Raw genomic sequence first — 20315 nt, 5'->3', positions numbered from 1 at the left:
TATCGTCACCTAAATCCACATTCCAAACTCAAGATATATCTCACTAAGAGGGGTGAATCTCAGATTTATCACAGCTGAGAATTTCAGGAGGTTTTTAGATAGGATCAGGCATACTGATTTTTGCATCCAAATTTTGTTTTGTAGAAGTACTGTTTTTCACTTTAACTCAGAAGCAGCATTTTTTTCTACTTTTTCTAACTCTAAGAAAAAAAAAAACAGTAGCATATTTTCATTCACAAGACACATGTTGGTAAGTGCAGTAGCTACTTCAAACATGTGGAACTAAACTGACTTATCTCTTCCTTATCCTTTCACTGATAAACTGGCTCCTTCAAACTGACAGTTTTACAGACATTTGCAAGAACATAAAAGAAAAAGCAAATAGATCATCTGTCTAGCACCTTTACAGTGAAACCTTATTGTTTATTCAAGGTCCCCAAGGGTCTAAACAAATAATGTCTCCAGCAATAAAATATTGTAAAAGAAACTCCTTGTACAAGATCCTTCTGCTTTTGCATACACATTTGCAAAGCAGGCTTGGCAATGCACAGTAACTTTAATATATATGCCAAATAACTTCAATAATTTTTAATTTTAATAATGACTCTGTGAGGCTAGAGATGAGATTAAAAAAAAACAACAAACAAAAAAAACCAACCAAAATCCACTGAATTAAATAACCATACCTCTTCATTTTGTACCATGGATGTACCTTACAAAACATACACTGATGCTCTTTATGAAATGAGTATCTGGTAAATAATGAGCTCATTCCAAAACACACTGCCAGGGCTGGAAGTGTACAATGCAAGACTACAATGAAAGGTTTTACAAGCTAATATAAGGGATCTGTTAACATAAACACATCTGTAGGTTAAACCAAAACAGATTTCACAAAACAATGGTGGACTCTCTCAAAAGAAGTACTTTAAAATAGTTTTTTACTAAACCAGTATTTGGCAATCTCCATTGCATAATCATGAAGGTTATTTTCATTCACTGAACACCATTCTTCTTTGCAAAACAAGCCAACAGGGGGAAAAAATTTACATTTGCCTGTATGTAGGAGTAGAAGTCTGGAGTCACAATTCCTTTTTTTATCGGTTACTTCTTATTACCAGGTTTCGTCCAACCATCCTTTTCCACCCTCAGGCTTGGCCTTGTTTATGACTTCACACTTTGGGGAACAGCCCCCTATTCAGGGGCTGTTCAGGAGAAATCTTGCTGGCAGCTGTGTGTGGCTCAGGGCAACTTCGAATAAGAGGAGAAGGAAGCAGGCAACAGAAATTGAGTGGAACTTAGCACTGTTTTCTACACTCAGAGAGTCAGTGAGGACAAGATGGAATTCTTTGTTGCTTCTTACAGACTTTTCACACCCGCTCTTTATAATATAAACTATATTTGAACACTGCTTGCAAACTGAAGAGTGAAAGCCTCAACACCACGTTCCTTAGAGTGAAGCACTAACAATGCATGGGACAGAGAAACTCCAGGAAAAACAGAGAGAGTGCAGGCTGCAAAACAGCTCCAAAAATTTGACACCATTTTGGTACATGACAACTACAGTTCAAGCAATTAAAGGAAAGCTGAGCATCAGCATTCTCACACATACCCAACTCAGCCAAGTCCTGCCTATCTAAACCTTAGTCCTGTTTGTCCAGAAGCTCTTCCTGGACACAGCAAGTGCAGAATCTCTGCCCCAAACCTCACCTTCAGCCAATGAGCCAGTCCCTGGAATAAACAATGAGAGGAAATTCCTCCTCACTTTTCTACCAGTAAATATGCCCTTCATTTTGCTGAATGAAGGCACAAGTGACTGCCTCAACATGGGCCACAAAGAGGCTTCATTTTCCCCTTGCATTGCCAAGATGTTTCAAAAATCAAAGAAGCAATTCCAGCAGACCAACAACCCAAACATCAGTCAGCAGCAACATCCTGATGGGCCAGTTTAGACCACAAGTGGAACATCTGTACTCAGGAAAGGCTTTTTGTGCTGTGAAATACTCTGCAGCTTGGCTGACTGATGGTGAAGAAACTTCTCCTGCCAAAAGACCAGGCTGCCTGAAGCCAAAATGTTTTCACCCTCTTTCAAAGTATCAGAGGAACAGAGTGAGCTTAGATGGTAATCTTTCTGACTGTCAACACTTTGTATTTGGGTAGACCAGGACATGTCACATCCACTTGATATGAGCTTAGGACAATCTTAGGGGTCAAATATCTGAGATAGTCACAGACCTTGAGCTACAGGCAAGATACAAACTTCAGGAAAAAAGTCAGAAAGAAGGTAGATCAATTCTGAGCACAAAAAAATGGCAATGAAGGTATCTGAACTCATATTTCAGCATAGATCCTACCATGACCAAGGAATTTTGACATCACATCTACAGATGGAGGATGCTTGTGTAAAATATATTCCCAAATTATAGTTATGTACACATTAACAACTGAAATTCGCTGATTAATCCTTTTTCTATGTCTGTACCTCCCTTTCATCTCTGTTTCAGGAGTAAATTCACTCAGGTCTCCACAAATAAGCATCATATGTTATTATATTAAGGTCCTAATTGCTTAATCAGTTTTTAAAACACATCAAATGCATGCAAAACTGACTTTAAAAAATTCTTTGATTTTGGAAAAAACAGCTATATATGACGTCTATATATAGTATAAATAAATACTAAAGATAGTATTATAAAATTTTAAAATCACAAAAAATATATTTACTACATAAACCCCTAGTCTCAGTACATTTTTAGGGAAGTACTTTCTTAATTAAAAAAATAAAACAGACTTACAATGAATGTTAGCTGAAAAAAAATGAGAACAATGTATTGGTTCTCTGATGCATTAAAACAAAAACTAGTGGAAGAACATGATGATTTGAACTCAGGGGAAATTATACATATCAGATTTTCGTTTTATAGGATGCTTGCTTATTGCTACTTGTATACCCAAATAAAAAAAGTTAAAGGTCTTATACAGAACTAATTTCCAACTTCAGCATGTGCAAATTACATGAGTAACATAAGTGCAAACCACTCCAACTTCAAAATTTTTGTTTCCATGCCATTATTTTACTGGGGAGAAAAGAAACAGTCTCACGTTTTAATCTGTGTAAGGCATGATTTCATTTATCCCTTTACTTTTTCTTTTAATTAATTAGATTGCCAGCCTAAACATGTCTACTATTTTTTAGCCTGATTAGTTTCTTTTTATGCATATCAGTTCAGATAACATGTCCAAATTTTGCCAAAACTCCCAGACATGCTGGAAGTCACCAACTACACTAGGATTGTTTATTGTCTGGATTTCTTGCACATTCTACAGGCATAGGAGTCCTTTTTTTTCTTCCACATGTTCCTAAAAGATTGACTAAATCTGAAAATCAATGTTCACTTTTGTTTATATTAAAGCAAATGAACACCAACTTCAGGAATTATAATAATTAGGAACACATCTAACATGGATAGATCATGAAAAAGTTAACAAATTAGCAACTATTTCAAACAATTTCAATGTAGGTAGAAGTTTATTATTTTAAACACAGATTAGCTGCACAGAAGTAATTTTCCCTAAAGAACTGTGATAATGACAGCTAATCTTCTTTGTTCAACCACTATTCATAGACCAGTACACTGCTACCTCCTGCATTTCAGTGACAAAACAGATTTTCCCCTTTGAAAAGAATAAGAACATAATAGACTTCAATAGCTTTTCCTTTCCTTTTTCACGGTTGAAACAAAATCTTGTTAATTTTCCCAAGAAATGCAATGGGCAGTCCAAGATATCAACAAATATCTTCCAGACACAAGTACCAGAGGACCTAGCAATAGATTACTTTCTTTTCTCAGCCTTTGCAATTGGGATCTAAGTTCATAAAAACAGGACCCATGAAACATAAAAGCTGAAAGGAAACACCAATTATCAGGCACAGAATGAAATTTCCTTGATTAAGATGCAAATCAGTTCCAAGTCTTGACATGAAACTTCATGGGCACAATGATGAGATCCTACACAACCTTGAGACTTCAACATGGCTCAGTAGAAAAGGATGCCTTTGATACAGCATATAGAGTTCAACAGCATTTATCTTGTACAGAATGACCAGAGTGACTGAGTTCAAAGGACCACTTGCTAATAAATAACCTACTCAGTTTTGTCCCCACTGAAAAAAAAAAAATTGTCCAAAGCAATTAGTTGAGCACCAACACTGAATCTGACCTCAGGCTCAAGCTACTCAAAACATTTGCCTATCGCTTTCAGTTCAACTTAGCACTAACACACAGAGCTCTGGATTAACACCCTACACTTCATAAATAAGCTTATATTTGACATAAAAAAAAAGCCTGTGACAAAATGTCTTTAGAATATGCTATATTTATACTGAATGAGAGTTAGAGTTAAAAGCTGTGAGTAATTTTGTAATTATGGTTGCTCAGTTTTGAGCAATATTGCTCAAATATTGCTCAGACATATGCATTGGTTTTGCTAGATGAAGGCAAAAGAACCCCAACAAGTTTCACAAGGCCTTTTTTTTTTTGTTGTTTTTAATGTAACACTACTTCTGTGGGGTTTTTTAATTTATAAAAAAGTTACTTTTTTTATTTGTGTAGCGACATCAAAACTAGGACTAATAAAATTATCGGGGGAATAAACTCTCAGAAAATACAAAAAAGGATGAATTCTCATATTCACAAACACACATAATGTCACTGAAAATTTGTCCAGTTTAGCCCAGAGACATCTAATTTCCTGGACAGTAGCTGATAGTCACTGTTCAAGGCACAGATCCCAGCTACAGGCCTGCTACCTGCTATGCAAGCACAAAGGTGCAGACAAGACAGTGTGCAGAGTACAAAGGTCTTAAAGGTCTTTTTGCTTGATTGGTAATTTATGACATTTTAGGATGTACACTCCAGTAGTTTACAAAAGTAAGTCTAAAACACCATCTCTCCAGATTGCTGGCCCTTTTTGCCCTAAGCAAATACAGGCAGCAGTAAGTATTAGTACTCTTAGTATAAGACATGTATAGACAGTATATATACACACTAAGCAGTGTTACAATGAAAGGTAATTCATGACTTAATGTCTGATAGTGTTTTGAGACATGGATAATGACTGGAAAAGACCTCATCTCTACAGAACATGTACCAGGAAACACAATGATTCGTTCGCTTGCATCCAGAGTGAACAGGGAGGGAGAAGCAAGAGAGAAGGGTTGGGATTTATGCTGTTGAATTTACCCTTACTCACCAGGTGAGTCTCCTGACAAATCTGGGGCTTGAGCAGAATCTAAAGATGAAACCACACTGACAGCATTTGTAGGAACACCCACAGCAGTCGTAGAAGAGGAAATGGTTGATTTCTTCGTTGGTACAACAACACTCCTAGATGAAGACAAAAAGTGAATAAAAAATAATGTAGGAAGGTTCACAGGTCATGATCCTTGTTTACACAGCCAGCACATACACTTTCATGTCCTGCAAAAGTACTGCTCCTTTCCTGTTTTCTTCTTCCATCATCTCTGTCAATCTACCTTAACCTGAAGGACACCTCACCCTGACTTAGTTTTTATGGTACACTTTAATATCTTATCCAAGTCCATAAAATCCCTGACAAACATGAACCCAGTTAAATCAGCAGGATAAGTGACCTGCAAGTAGGTTTTACTTTTCACCCTAGTCTCCCTGTGACTTCATTTTAAACTTCAGGCAACTTTTTGCAAAAGATACGACAATGTCCAAAACTAAAATACCAAGATTAATGACTAAAACTGAAGGTTGCCTTGACAGTAATACGACTTCTGATTTTCTAACGCAGAACAGAAGACTAACTGAAGAAGGATACACTACAGCTGAAACTGTCTTAACAGTTATCCATGTGCATACACAGACATTCACAGATCTTAAAAATATGGCTTGGGCATGAACATAGCTTGTCTATCAAGTTTTATTTATATTAAAAAAAAAAAACCAACCCAAAACATTCTTTGGAGTTGAAGAGGACCTTCATTTCGTATACAAGTTAAACGTTAGGCCTTCCAGTCAGCATTAAAGATCACACAAGAGGAGAAGATGCAAAGTGACAAGTTAGGCACAGAGATTTATTTCATGTGTTACTAAGACATCTATTTCCGCTATCCCAGTTTCAATTAAATTGTAGTACTTTATTCCAAATACCTAAAAGGCCTTGTTAAGCATACGTTAAAGGCATTTTTAATTGCAAGTTAGCTCCATAAACATGCAAAAACCCAGCTAATGAGGTAAAGAGTACGGCTGATATATAATGCACTCCCACAGCAGCGCTTACTTTTAATTACCTGGTGTTAACAGTAAGCAGAAAGTCTTCAACATGCAATTTATTTAATCACATTTTGTTGACAGTACTATAACTATGCACTGAAAGTATTCCCTTAATAGCTTTAAAATATTCATTTTCTAAATAAAGTAACTTAGAGACTGGACCCAAAGTCAGGTGTGATAATAACACACAAAAAAGTTCTGTCAAATATTTACAAAATAGCTCTTTCTAGAACGGGGCAAAAGAACTGTATCTGACTCCCTTTTCAGTCCAAAGGATGTCACAGAAGCTGGACCACATTACTGATTAAATCAACCCTCCTTAATGGCAGGAGTAGGCAGGCACCATACTTGAAGGCATTACATGTCATATCATTATAAGGGTGACTGCTGATGTTAACTATACACTGAAAAAATAGAAGCAGTAACACCTGAGCCCCAAGTCAAGATACTGTGCCTAAACCATGAATTTGTCAGTTGCCCTGAAACATGAACAATTCACAAAAAAAAAATCATATTTTACATCTCTTCTAAATTACAGCCTTATTACCATTTAATTTTGCATCACCCAAAGGGGATTTCTCACTCAAGATTCTGTCACACTGTCTGGAAACTGTTACTACTGTTCTAAAATACACATCCAAACACCTGGAAGGGACTGCAAAATTCTTTTAAGTTGACTGAGTACACCCACACATAGTAAACTTTCAGACACATCTCCACCATTCATGATCCAGCACTGAGGGTCTGTTACTTTACAGATTTTAAGTTCTTTTACTGTATAGCAATTGAAAGTAAGAAATACTGATCAATAGTATTAAATCATTAATAATACTAAAACATACAGACATATAATAAAAATATGAGACTATTCAAGTGGACTCTGGGGTCCCAGTGCACATGCTCAAAATACTCCTTTGCACACCCATGAAGTTCCAGAAACAATTCCCCAGTTTCTGCTCACTCACACACACACAATTACATCGAATGCAAGGTCACACGGGAGAATTCTTGGTGACAAATTTTGGTGCCCATGCAGATGACACATTTAGACAGTGTCTGTTCAAAATGCATCTTCTAAGTAACTAATTTTAACTTGGAAAACATCGAACTACTTTGAGGGTAAAACCAAATAATCTACAGAAGGTTTTGGTTTCCAGGGCATAAAGAGTCAGTAAGAATTCTCTCAAAACATCAAATCAGAACAGCTGTGTCCTCAGAATTCCTATGAAGGTTACAGATCCTACTCTGACTCTGCTAAGATCCCCAGGAACTACGGAACAAGAGGTATTTTAAGTAACACAGGGCAAGCCAGATCCAAACCTTAAAAATATATACATAAATTGCTGAATTTTGACTGATATTATATACCAGAGCCACCTCTTTTCAGGTGAAAATACAGAAATTAATATGCTGGAATGGATCAAGTAGGAATTTTACAACAGGAGTAATTTTTAGCACTACTACTCGAAGCTCCTCATAGGTTAAGTAACACCTCTGAAGCTTCATGGGAGCAAGAAAGCTCCAGCTGCTACCCTGAGACTGCTCATCTGCAGCTGACAATGAGTGGACACAAAAGAAATCCCAGCTCCAGCAGTCTTCCACTTTCTGTGCTGTTTCTGACAAAAGCCTATATATTATGTTCCTTCCTGTAAACTTCTACTGACCTTGAGTGTGCTTAAGTGTAGGTGCACTGAGGGAGTATTTCCAGCAAGCTGCCAGACTCTCAACAGCTCCCCAAGAAGGAGTGCATTCAAGCAAAGGAATTACTTTATTTTTTTCCCCTGGGCTGTGACAGACAGCAGTAAATGGCTACCATCTTTTGCCTTTTGTAGAAGTTTGGGAATAGAAGTACAGCTGCAAATCTTGTCTTCACTAACTTACTTTCCATGAAGCACATAAAAAAAGAATTCTAACACTTTCATTCAAGTTTTCAGTCCCCAGCAACGACATTCACTTTAAGGAAGATACTCAGATGACTGGCACCAGGAATATGTCACTAATACTCTCTTAGGCTTTTTTTTTCTTTTTAAATTACACAATATCACTTCTTTTACTTGGATTCAAAGAATAAAAACTGAAGCACAGGTTTCAGACTCTGAAATACAACAGATCATGTGTCACCTTCAAAACACTCCTGACAGGTCTGCAGAGGTGTATTCCAGCTACAGTCACCATGTGCTTTGAGCAAGAGACACTAACAGAGTGTTCTGATAAAATTGAGGTTGCTTATAATACCTCACTGAAACAAACAAAAAAAATCATCATAAATTCTGTGGTAATTCCTACACATTAAGGTCATCATAGTCCTTGATGCCTTTTCTTACAAGCTTGCTTAAGGATTCAGTGTTCATGATACCCCACAACCCAAGACTTCTACTGTGCTCCATAGGAAGACAAAAGGCAACGGGAAAGGGCCTGGCAAAACTGCTGCTTCACATTAAAAATCAGAACCATGAAGAACACAGAGGCTTTGAACAACTCACCATAAAGCTGTTTTCCAGCAGCAGACTAGTTCTGTACTGGATTTATTTTAGGTAGTCATCTTCAACAGCCAACCAAAAATTATTTCTGCCTTTTCAAGCCAACACCAAATAACCAGTATTTCTTGTGAGGAAAGAAGGTTTAGCTGTGTCATTCTCAAGCACACAGCCAGAGAGGCAGCTGCACACTGTCCAAAAAACGTTATGTGAAGAAACCCCAAACCCTCAGTGTAATTTCTTTTTGTCTCCTGGACGGTAGCCATGACCTTCTGATTGAAAAAAATCCTTAAATAGTTCAAAAACAATCCAAAACATTGAAATAGCTTAACATAATTACTTGATAGGTATGTATGTAGGTAGGTAGGTCTGTATGATAGGTATGGACTACTGCATTATTTGTACTGTAATGTTTACTATCTATGCCTTCCCCTTCAATGGGGCAAACTGACTCACGTTGCATTTGCAGGATTTCCTTCAGGAATTTCCACTTCCAGGCCTTCTTCAAGCTATGCAAGCACGTTTTTTGCAGTCACATACATATTTATATTTACCACATACTGGAAAGCAAATTAAGATACTTGAAGCATAAACACTGGTCATGTTCCTATATTTTGCATTTCAGGAATTCTGAAATTCCTACATTTCTCCTTCTTTGTGCAGTAAGATGATATTCTTTCTGAATATTTAGTTGAAAATGCAATTGTGTTCAAACAGAAATATTTGCTATTAGCCATCAATACTCCTTTGTGTTCTTCTTTCAAAAGATTATTTAAATGTTAATACAAGTAAAATGAACACAACTTGCAGAAAGAATGTACCAGACATAGGAAAACGTAGATTAAATATTGTAGAAAATAAACCAGAAAATAAGGAACATTTAGCACATTGTTAAATAGATAGCTTTGTCAGAGAAATGTCTTAAAAATTAATGTGCTTTCATCTTCTCTCAAGTAATGGGGCACTTGCCTTTAAAGAGCACATAGAATAGACAGTCCCTTTTGTGGTTAAACTGATAAGCATGTTGTAAAAGGTTCAATATTGCTACACATATGAATAAAATATTCATCAATAAGTGGCCTTATCGTGTATTTCCCTAGATCCATAAAAACAAGCTTTTTTTTTAAAAATCTCTAATTATGCACCGATTTCATCAGAGTAAGAACATATATTAAGCAACCTCACCCATGGGGAGAGAAATATCACATGGAAGAAAACCATCAACGAATTTTACTCTTTAACATTCACATTATCATACCATTTCAGTTAACTCTCTACTTTTAGGTTACATTTGTATATTATAGCACTCATTACCATAATACTGAGATACAGAAGAAATAAAGCAAACTAGAGAAATGGCATAAAAGTATTCTGAAAGTGCATTCCAAGCAGATCTCAAGCACTATGGTAAAAATGATGGTTTAGTTGCTTCATTTCCATGACTTTATTACATGTTTGCCTTTTTAAATTTAAAATCAAATATTTAAGTTTTAATGTAGGAATTTGCAGCATGTGAACTGATAAAGGTAGGTCAGGCTTAGTGAGAACTAGCCACCATAAATACCTCTTAGCCTGAAGGTCAATGTGTTATTAGTCCCAATTATGATGAAGTGTAAGAAGCCTTCGTGTTGCAGACAATTATTCACTGCTGAATGAGCACAAATCACTGAGCTGAACACCCACTTCCGTCACAGACAAAGGCTTATACAATAATGATGTATTCTGCCAAATTCTATAAGGATTTGCTCACTGAAAGATTTCTTGGGTTTCAGATCACCAATTCTGTTTTAGTATAAAGGGACAAAATACCTATAAATATCTCCTAAATTTGGAGTCATTTTGCTAAATATTTTTTTTTCAAGTTGGCATGTCTGCAATTAATTTTAAATATATTTCAAGGCAAAAATTTTCTTTGGGTGACAGTCAAATATTCCTAATACATCATGGGCCAGGCCAAACTCATGACCTCACTATAATTTAAGAATACTTATATGAGCTCTAATTCCTCTTGACACAGAGGAATTCTTACAGATTTAATTCTCAGCATTTCATTTTTAGCACTGAACAGCAATACAGGTGACAGTTTTACCAATGGGATAATGGTTTTAATTCAAAACCAAAAGAAATTAGTTTTGTGCCAGGCTACCAGAACAGTGCTCACTGCAAGGCTCCCATGCAATGAGTAAAAAGAAGAATAGAGACTTATTTTTTACCCCTACTTTATGAGTCAGGAAAGCAGCCTGCCATGTCAGTGTCATTCCATGGGCTCTGCTGTCTGTAGGTAATACCCATTCTCTTATTTTTCCTCAAATTCCTTGGGTATTCCAAGGAGAATAAAAGAATAAGATACTCAAAACCAGGAGAGAATAGAGAATGGTGCAGGGAGAGAAGAGATGACAGAAGGAATGTATTCAATTTCATAAGAGAACTTTAAAATCAGCTTGGCAGGAAGAAGGCTTCAAGTAGTTTGCCTCTCAAGAACTGTTGGGTTTGCCACAAGAGCTGAGCTTCTCATCTCCAGATCCTCCATTCTCATATTCTGTCTCTACAACTTGGTAGACCTAACCTTGTCAACAAGTTTATTCTTTTTAATTTTGAGGCCCAAATCAATGAAGCCTAAAATGTACTAATTCCATTAAAAACAGAACAAAACAACAACAAAAAAACCCTACAAAAACACAAACAAACAAAAAAAAACCCACCCAAAACCCCAAAACTTGGATTAAATTTAACTGAAATACCAGAAATCAACAATCACAAAGGCACAGGCACTCCACTGACTGACAAATGAGCAAACACAAGCTTGCTCAATCATTTAATGATGTTCCAAAATGAAAAACAAGCTTATTCTGTAAGTTACAGTTTAGCTGCAGATTTAAGCTCAATGGCACAAGACCATGATCTAAGAGCCTATGCTCCTCTGAACCCTCAGCATCAGCATCCTGTAATGGCATGATTATTGAATGTTTCCACAAAAAGTAGTAGAAGTTATACTAAGATTTTCTTTTCAAATTGCACAGTAAAAATGGCAAGTGATGGTTTATGGGTTTTATTAGACTAACTGAAGAGAAATAGAGGTTGTTTTTTTTTTTTTAATACTATGCTTTGGTTACTTTTATTTCTATTTTATTTAAATTTGCTTGCATTAGTCTCCCCTCTTATTCTAAAAGATTACTAGTAAATAAGAAAACTGCTGGGTTAGAACACACTGAAATTGGAACACTAATTCATGTCCCTGTGAATCTTGGGAAAAAGGCAATGCAAGTCTTGAACTTCTATCACGATAAACCCCTGGCACCCACTAATCACGAGATTGCATCTTCACATAAGATAAGAAGAAGATTTTTGGCATGGGAATGAACACATACACCTAGTTGTTTGCAAAGGCTTGCAACCTGGCAGCCTTTCAGTAAGGTTTCACTCACATAGCTGTTACTGTATACTCTCCAGCTATGGCTGAGAAGTTGATAATCCTTAAGATATGAGGAGAGTTTTGATTTCTGACACAGCATTCCTGAGATAAATGCAGGATCAGAGAGATGCTTTGAAATTCCCAGAGATACCCCACTGGTAAGCTGCTACATGGGAACAAGTTTTAACAAAGTGTTTTTTAAAAAGGGAAAAAAAAGTTAACACACAGAAGTTGTGTTTACCACCAAACAACACATATTAAATATAAACCAGATGTGGAAAATAAGACAGCATCCCAAAGTCTGTTTTCCCAAATTTTTCTAATGTACCTTACTATTTTTTGTCTAGCCCAGAAATAAGAGCTACTATTTCCCAGGTAGTTACACTTTTTTGTGAAAAGGTTTTTCTTTCCTTGTTACAATTCCTTCCTGCTATTGTCAATAGGTGTAATTTCAGAGCATAAAACTTGTACTTCAAGCAGAGATACACAATATAAAGATTCAGTCACCTGGAAGAGGTCATGAAACCTTCCTGCCAATATAATTTGAAATACAAATATTTCATTTGCACAGTCACTCTACTTTTTGATACATTGATTTATTAGCTAGTTAGCAATATGCCTGATCCAAGATTAACATGTTTACCATATATGCAAGCTTGTGCATGTCACTACCAGATGATAATTGACTGGAGGTAAAACTTGTACACCATTAAGTACACTTTTGACTACACAACATACCCACAAAAGGAAGGAAATGAAAAATTAAACCACGTAGGAACACAGAGCTGCTGACAATCTGAGGTCACGTGCAACTGCTGAAGGACAAAATATTTTATACTAGTTCACAACCTTTTCTTCACATATTTAGCTCCACTCACTAAACACAAAAAGCCCTGGGAAATTAACACCTGCAAGGTATCACTGTGGAGCAGTCCAGATTGGTACAAGGAACTACACAAAACCCCAAAAGCCCTCTGCTCCTCCACACACAAGCCTGGTGCTGTCTGCTGCTTCAGTTCATGCACCTTTTCACTCCTCTGTCCATATTCCTTCACCAGACACATTTCCTCTCAGTATCTGATACAGTATTTGTGTCTCAAGCTTGAAGTGAGAGAATATTAAGAGTTGTGGTTGCAAACGGCTGGCACTTGTGAAGTGGGAAAAGGAGAGAAGAATCCATCTGGGACAGATGGGAAAAACAAATGCACAAACCAGGCAGTAGTTCAGCTTCTCAGGGACTTGTTTTACAAAGCACACTGCAGTTTAAGGCATTCTTTTCGTTATTTGAGTGACTTTGTAATATACAAAAAGAGACCACAGACTGAGAGTGACTGAAGGGTTGATGTTGTCCAGTAATTCATTAGTGTACATATAATCAAATTAAGTTGCACGCTTTCCTCGTGAGAAGGTTTTGTAGGTATAATCTACCTATGTTAGATACCAGGAGTCCAAGTGCCCAGCTTTCCTTGCTTTACACCAACTCAAATCAGATTTGCTCAGGTAGCAGAAACCTTCAGTTTTAGCAATAGCGAAAACGTAATTCCTAAACGCAACACCAACTGCTGCAGCAGATCTCAAGACATATTTTGTGGTTCAAATCTCTACTACTCAGCAACAAACAAAAGAATTCTCTGAGGAAAAATATCAGTCACAGCATAAAACATCATGCTGTTTTAGTCATCAATCTCCCTCCCACTTTGCCAAGCCTCAGTGGGCAAGTGCTAAAAGCATTTGGCCAGCAGCAGGCAAAGACGTGTGGAAAGAAAGAGGCAAGTGTCTGTTTTCTCCCAATTTTCCACCTCTACCTACATCTACCCCCTCTACCTACATCTTCCATCTGCTCCTAAAACAAGTCCTCCTGCTTAGCATCACAAGCAAAAGATAGTGTTTACATTGAGACAACAGCTAGGGGATCAAATGCAAGCGTACACCATCTGCCTCTAATCTAGGCAGACAACCTCCACCATCTCTTCCCCCTCTAGTGATACAGCTATCTGAGCTGAGAAGGCACATTAAGACAGTGGCACCCTGACCCTCCTTTTGACAGCTGCACTCTTTTTGGGTCATCAAAGTTTTGCTGGTTTGAGCAAGGCAGCCCTAGACTGCCAAGACAACAGAGCCAGAGGTAGTTCTGGAATAAGCAAAGGATCAGATCCCAGTATGGTAATGAGATCTTCCTGCACCAGCTCAACTACAGGATTTCTGAAGTAAGAATAAGGCTTTTCTAGAGTCAGGGATGCAAGCATTATGCCATTCTTACTGTTGTTCTTTGTTTTCTTTGCTGTTTTTGAGAATCCCAAAGCTGTCAAAGTCAGTAAGCACAGTAAAAGACAATTTAGTCTACCAAACTTGTGAAAAGATGAGGAATTAATGAGACTGAGGTGTAGGAGACACCAAAATTGCTATCAGGAAAGAGGACTTCAGTATAAAAGGAGATGAGCAACAAAGCAGGAATGCTCCATTTTAAATCCACCACAACACCTGAGCATTAGGAAAGGCAGATATTTATCAAACAGAATTTTAAAAGCTATTGTAACAACAAAGCAAATCTAACAGTTTAGGGTTTTACCTATTGAAAAAAGCCTGAAAGATTTTAAGTGAGTGTTTAGCACCAGAAGGCAGCACACAGATGCATTTTCATAAATGAATAGGAGTATTCTTTAGGCAGGACACATAGGTGACCGCTCCATTGTTTTTGACCCATTTGTAACCATTATTAATACAGCATTCTTTTGCAGGTCCGCAATAACAGAAAATAGATATAGCTTTGTGATCAGTACACAAGCTAATCTACACATCATTACTTTAAGTTATTTAATGTCCATTTTACTTCCTGGCTCCTTTAAAACTGCCCAACTATGGACAGTGCAGAAGCTCTTGTCTGCTACTGCTGCAGTTAGGAACAGTGGAACAGCAAAGACAAAAGAGCAGTTTACTATTTCTTTTCTTTTACTCTTGCAGCCCTTTCTAGGCATTTTTTTTGCCTTTTTACCATATTGCTTCTGAGCTGTAACATGTATGGAGAAAGAAAAGTTACCTCTCATAAAGAGGTGCTGGCTCCAACAGCTTCAAGCATAACCCCACCATCAGCCATTTTTTATTTCCTCAGTCTTTTGTAGCCTAACACAGCATCATGTAGCACCCCATGAATTGCAGAGTGTACCTTCCTGGTGAATCTGTGTGATGTGGGTGGACTTGGAAATCAAAGGTTCTATGTGTAAGGCAAAGCACCTTGATTATGTTAACTACTAGATGACAGTGTTCATGAGACCTGGGGAGCATGAATTTTTCTGTTCCTTACATGTATCTTAAACAACATTAAATAGCCCAGATATTTCAGAAATTATATTACCTGTCAAAGGAATGGAACTGTACAGGCTGCTCAGCAGCTCCATCTCCAAGAACTCCAAGGAAGGTTGGTGGCAGAAGAGCAGCATCCACTGCAGTCCCATCAGCTGGCATGCTTACCAAGCTTCTCAGGATGTCTTTTACATTGACATTTTTTGCAGCTGGCACAGAAGTTACAGGTTTACTGTCCTCAGTTCCTGTCTCACTTCTGCCCTCCTGAGACTTATTTATTTCTAAAGAGAGTGTGCACAGTACTTCACTGACTGCATCTGGACCTGCACTGATGTTTGGAGGTCCTGCTTCAGAAACTCTACCAGAACTGTTTGTTTGCCCTGAAGCTGCTTCCTCCCCAAGACCAGAATCTCTTCTTTGTATAGATGCTGTACTTTCTGAATCTTCAGTGGAGGCTGAAGCATTGAGAGCAGCAGATGGATTTTCCACATCTGTTCATACCAAAAACAGAAGACACATTTTAAGTCCATTATTAGCAGAACTGCATTCAGCACACTGCTCCTAAAGAAGTAACACCAATAGGTGGTTAAGTGAAATAACACATCTGTAAGTATTTCCTCTTGCTTCCTTAAAGATTTAATATTGCCTATAGGTATTTAATAGGAAACTTAGAGAATTTTCCTCCTAATTTCTGAGAAGCCTGAAAAATTACAACATCAAAAAAACAGACAAGGAAATGGAAGATAATGACTCAGCAGTCAAAGAATGAAAATTAATTGATAGCCCAACAGAAGAGGAAAAGATGAAAAAAAATCTGATAGTGGAAACAAAAAGCTGCCAGTCTATGCTTATGCATACTTAACCTTACATAAAACTGTAATGTTTCTGCAACAAGCATTCATGGATACTGAGCTACTTCAGTGAGATTAACCACCTCTACACAGCAAAATCAACCTAAAGCAATCAGGCTCTTCTCAGATCTGAAGGTACATAGAAATACTGAGGCAAACTCACTATTGTGATGTTGTTCATTTAAGCAGTTACAACGGGCATATTTCTACAAAATTTTACATGGACTTCTACAGAATTTTAAGATGGGTAAGACCCATTATTACGTTTGACCAAACAATTAACAGTTCACCTGCAGCAGCAGTTTCAGAATTTTCATTCTTTGATTCCTTGAGTGTCTGGCTATGGTTTGGTGGTCGTCTTTCATTCTGAGGTTCCAATATATCTCTGTATTTTGAAACCATGAGCACAGAAATAAAATACACAACAGCCAAAGCCAAAAACTGAGCCTGTTTACTATCCTCCTGCAAAAAAGAGAGAGAAACAGGTTTTTCCATTACAGTTTCAGTAGCATGCTTATTTTTCTGTACAGTATGCCCAGTGCTGTGATAAATAGACTAAGAGTAAGCTGATATGTCAGCAATGGAAGAGCAATACTCTCTAGTCAAAGTCTGTCTCACCTATAAAGCTAGAAACCACAGCAACCCTATTCAAGTACCTATCCTTTCATCTTTTTACATATAAATATGAAAACTTTGACTAAGGTTGTGTGTTTTGACTACACACTTTGAATTAGTGCAGGGACTCCCCTTTACTTATTTACAGGTGTTTCCACTATGATGCCTCCTCAAATGTACCAAGATATTAACAGTATTTGCTGTGAAGTACAAAAGTACAAGCAGGCAAGCATACTCAATAAAACTGTAAAAGTATTTATAAACTCCCACATGTAAATGAAGGAAATTCTAATTCCAGAGCCAGTGTTAAAGTTTTATTTATCACCAGACTGTCCAGATGAACACATGCATTTGCATTACAGTTCTAATTTTATGAAGAGATTTTCTTAAAATCCTACAAATAAATTCTAATAGGAACTATGGCAGGTACCTCTGCAGAGTACTCTGTCACTCCTACTGAAAGAGAGAAAAGAGGCACATCCCAAATCTGACTGGACACTATGAGTCAGCCTAAGCCTGTCACCTTTGGCTGTCAAAGGAAGAAAAGCTGTGTACACTTTGGGATCACAGAACTGAGTATTTGGATCCTCACTGACCACACAAAAAGAGAAAGGGTGTACAGGTTCAAATCATGACAAACACAATTCTACATGCTGAACAATAAAGAAACTGCATGCAAATCAAACATAAAATATTTAAATACAAGTATAAGGAGGTCAGATAAAAACTATTCCAAAGTAGATCTTTTAATGTCTATTTTTCCTCCACAGCTCAACCCAGTAGCTATAAATCAGTTATTGCCTCATGTTATATTTATTTGTGAAACAGAAGACCTGGTTGATTAGATATGCAAAAAAGCAGAGGCTGTGTGTGCATGCTGGTTTTCTTTTAAAGAAAAAATGAGTACACAAAATGTGCCTGATTTTGAGGATTGCATCATTAGGATTATTTTTGTTGCAACCACTATGGAAGATTCACTTTGTTACTCTTTTGCACAATTAACACTGAAAAAGGGGTTCACAGAAGTATCACAACTGATAATTGCTGCAAAAATAAAAACAAAAGATCCTTCACTATTCTGGATAGACCAAAAGCCACTGTGTAAATCATTATACTTGCTAAATAGTCCAATTGTTGTAAAATAAGTTCTAGTGTCCCAAGTTTGTGGGCACCAATGACTCATAGCCATTATAGCTGCTGTATTTGCTTACAGAGGTGTTTTTTCTGAGCAATCAATCTCAATTTCCTCAATATCAGCTATAAAGCTGCTGACATAGGGCAAAGATATTTTTAGTCAATTCAAGACTAAAAAACATATGCATATTTACAGCACATGCACACAAATTGGTTCCTCTGAGGGGAGGGAATGGAATTAGAGATGACCTCTAATTTCTAATTAACTAGGGAGATTATAATTTTTCAAGAAGCATAAACATCTTTATGATGCATATTATACATAAACAGTTTGTCTATGTACAGCATTTGCAAGTAGGTATTTTTATGAAATACAACATATTTTATATAGAATAGGCAGAATTCCAGAAAGTCAGCTCTTAGGAACATACCAAAAAGCCCAATTAGCAGGCAGCAGTGTTCACCTCTCCCTCTTCTCAATCCAAAACACCACCAGAGCTGCAGAGTATTATGAGTTCCTAATGACTGTGAGCAATACTTGCTTTTTGTAAATTCCCTTTAGAGCCAGACTGCATAACTTACAGCAACTGCTCAGCAAAAAGATACATGCAGAAAACTAGCTACAAAGAAAGCACTTGTCAGTTACTTACTATATCTCTGAACACCACTGCTCGAAGTCTGTTAATATCCATATCCTGCAGGAGTCTGTCGTGGTCTCGTATTGGAGAAATGCCACCAGTCACAATATCCACTGGACTCTAAAGAAAAACAAACATCACTGTTTCATATATTTCTTTTTTCTAAAGCATTCTACCAAGAACCAATCACCCACTGTACATCATATTTTCATAACTGGAGCACAAAAATCAGATATGCATTTCATCTTTAAAGGCAAAAAGGAACTGGGAAGTTCTTGGGAGAGATTTATTTCACTGAGGAACGTTAAATAGGTAAGTGTTAAATTCAGATCTTGGGGAAAAAACTACTTCAGGATTTCTGGGATTTTTGTGCCCTTTCAGGTCCATTAAAATATCCATAGTGCATACATAAATTTATTAATTTATCCCTCTGTACAAAGTCATTATTATTATTATTGACTCAGGTGTTCCCAAATGTGGTCTTAAACTTGCCTTTGCTGCAGACTTTCCCATTCCTATAAAGCCCTGCACTGTTTTTTGGTTCTTCCCAATGTCTCCAATAGGCTTCATCTGTGCATGCTGCTGACACTCCAAGCAATTTCTTACTGCTACTGCACATACTTAAAGGGAAAGGAAATGTTAAGAGTTACTCCAAGAAACAGTACTGTTTATAGCTCTTGCAGAGATGTATAATACATTTCTGTTTATCACTTAAATTACAAAGTTTAAGCACGTCAGTAAAATGCTATTTTGCTTCCATCCATTTTAAATAGTCACAAAACAATGCTCAAAATTCTTTAATAATTTATAATTAATAATGAATCTCAAAACTATTAGAACACGTATGCTATATCTAATGGATACTTCAAAGTGAGTAAGTGAGCATCCCCCATTGAAATTTTACCATGCATACAACCACAGGGAGGGGAGACTGAAGACAGCTAAATGTTACAGACCAGCAGGGAAGGAAGAGAAGTGACAGACCAGTGAAACAAAAAACAACATGTGCTTCACAGTGCTCTGGGGCTCTTGGAATAAATGTGCTGAAATTACACCATTAGTTTTTTAGCTTCACAACAGTGCCTGTTTCAACTTCTAATACTATTTTCAAAGGAAAAAAGAACTGTCCCACATCTATAACTGCTACCAACCCATAAATTTTGTGCTACCTGGACAAAGTCTTAATTGAAACTTTTTAATAGAGAGGGAGAGGAGGGATAATTACTGCTGAGGCTCTGAGTTGCTCTGGCACTCATGCAAATTAAACTTTTCACTACAGAAAGTCTTCCAGCATGCAACTAGCATGAAAACTCTACTCCTCTATTAGCTAACTGAACCTTGTATGGTCTCATTTCCAGGATACTAATTAGTTTTTTAGTTAATGCCTGCTTCCTTTAAATTCAATTTGTGGCAGATACACTTTAATGCTGGGTACAACTACTGCCCAAGTTGAACCCTACTCTTTAGAAACATCCCTAGTTTTCACAATACCTTCACCTACTGACCTCAGCATTCAAACCTCCTTTCTACATATCCTAAAGGTTCATGGGTTTGTGTACAGTAAAAGATCTCTTTTTCCTAAAGCT

General features: G+C 37.1%; 1 protein-coding gene across 7 annotated transcripts in view; it reads right to left on the bottom strand.

Annotated features, from left to right (window-relative positions):
* The window catches only part of LRBA (LPS responsive beige-like anchor protein), a 388894-nt gene that overhangs the window by 286484 nt on the left and 82095 nt on the right, over positions 1 to 20315 (bottom strand). For all 7 annotated transcript variants that reach the window (XM_071753672.1, XM_071753674.1, XM_071753673.1 and 4 more), the window contains 5 exons: positions 19222 to 19349; positions 18742 to 18849; positions 16633 to 16804; positions 15544 to 15982; positions 5254 to 5387 (listed from right to left, as the gene is read on the bottom strand). In XM_071753672.1, coding sequence (XP_071609773.1) covers positions 5254 to 5387; positions 15544 to 15982; positions 16633 to 16804; positions 18742 to 18849; positions 19222 to 19349 — 981 coding nt within the window. The remainder of the gene's footprint in view (positions 1 to 5253; positions 5388 to 15543; positions 15983 to 16632; positions 16805 to 18741; positions 18850 to 19221; positions 19350 to 20315) is intronic.

Source organism: Heliangelus exortis, chromosome 10 (assembly GCF_036169615.1).
Source record: "Heliangelus exortis chromosome 10, bHelExo1.hap1, whole genome shotgun sequence".
Lineage (NCBI taxonomy): Eukaryota > Metazoa > Chordata > Aves > Apodiformes > Trochilidae > Heliangelus > Heliangelus exortis.
This window is presented reverse-complemented; position numbering and strand designations above follow the sequence as displayed.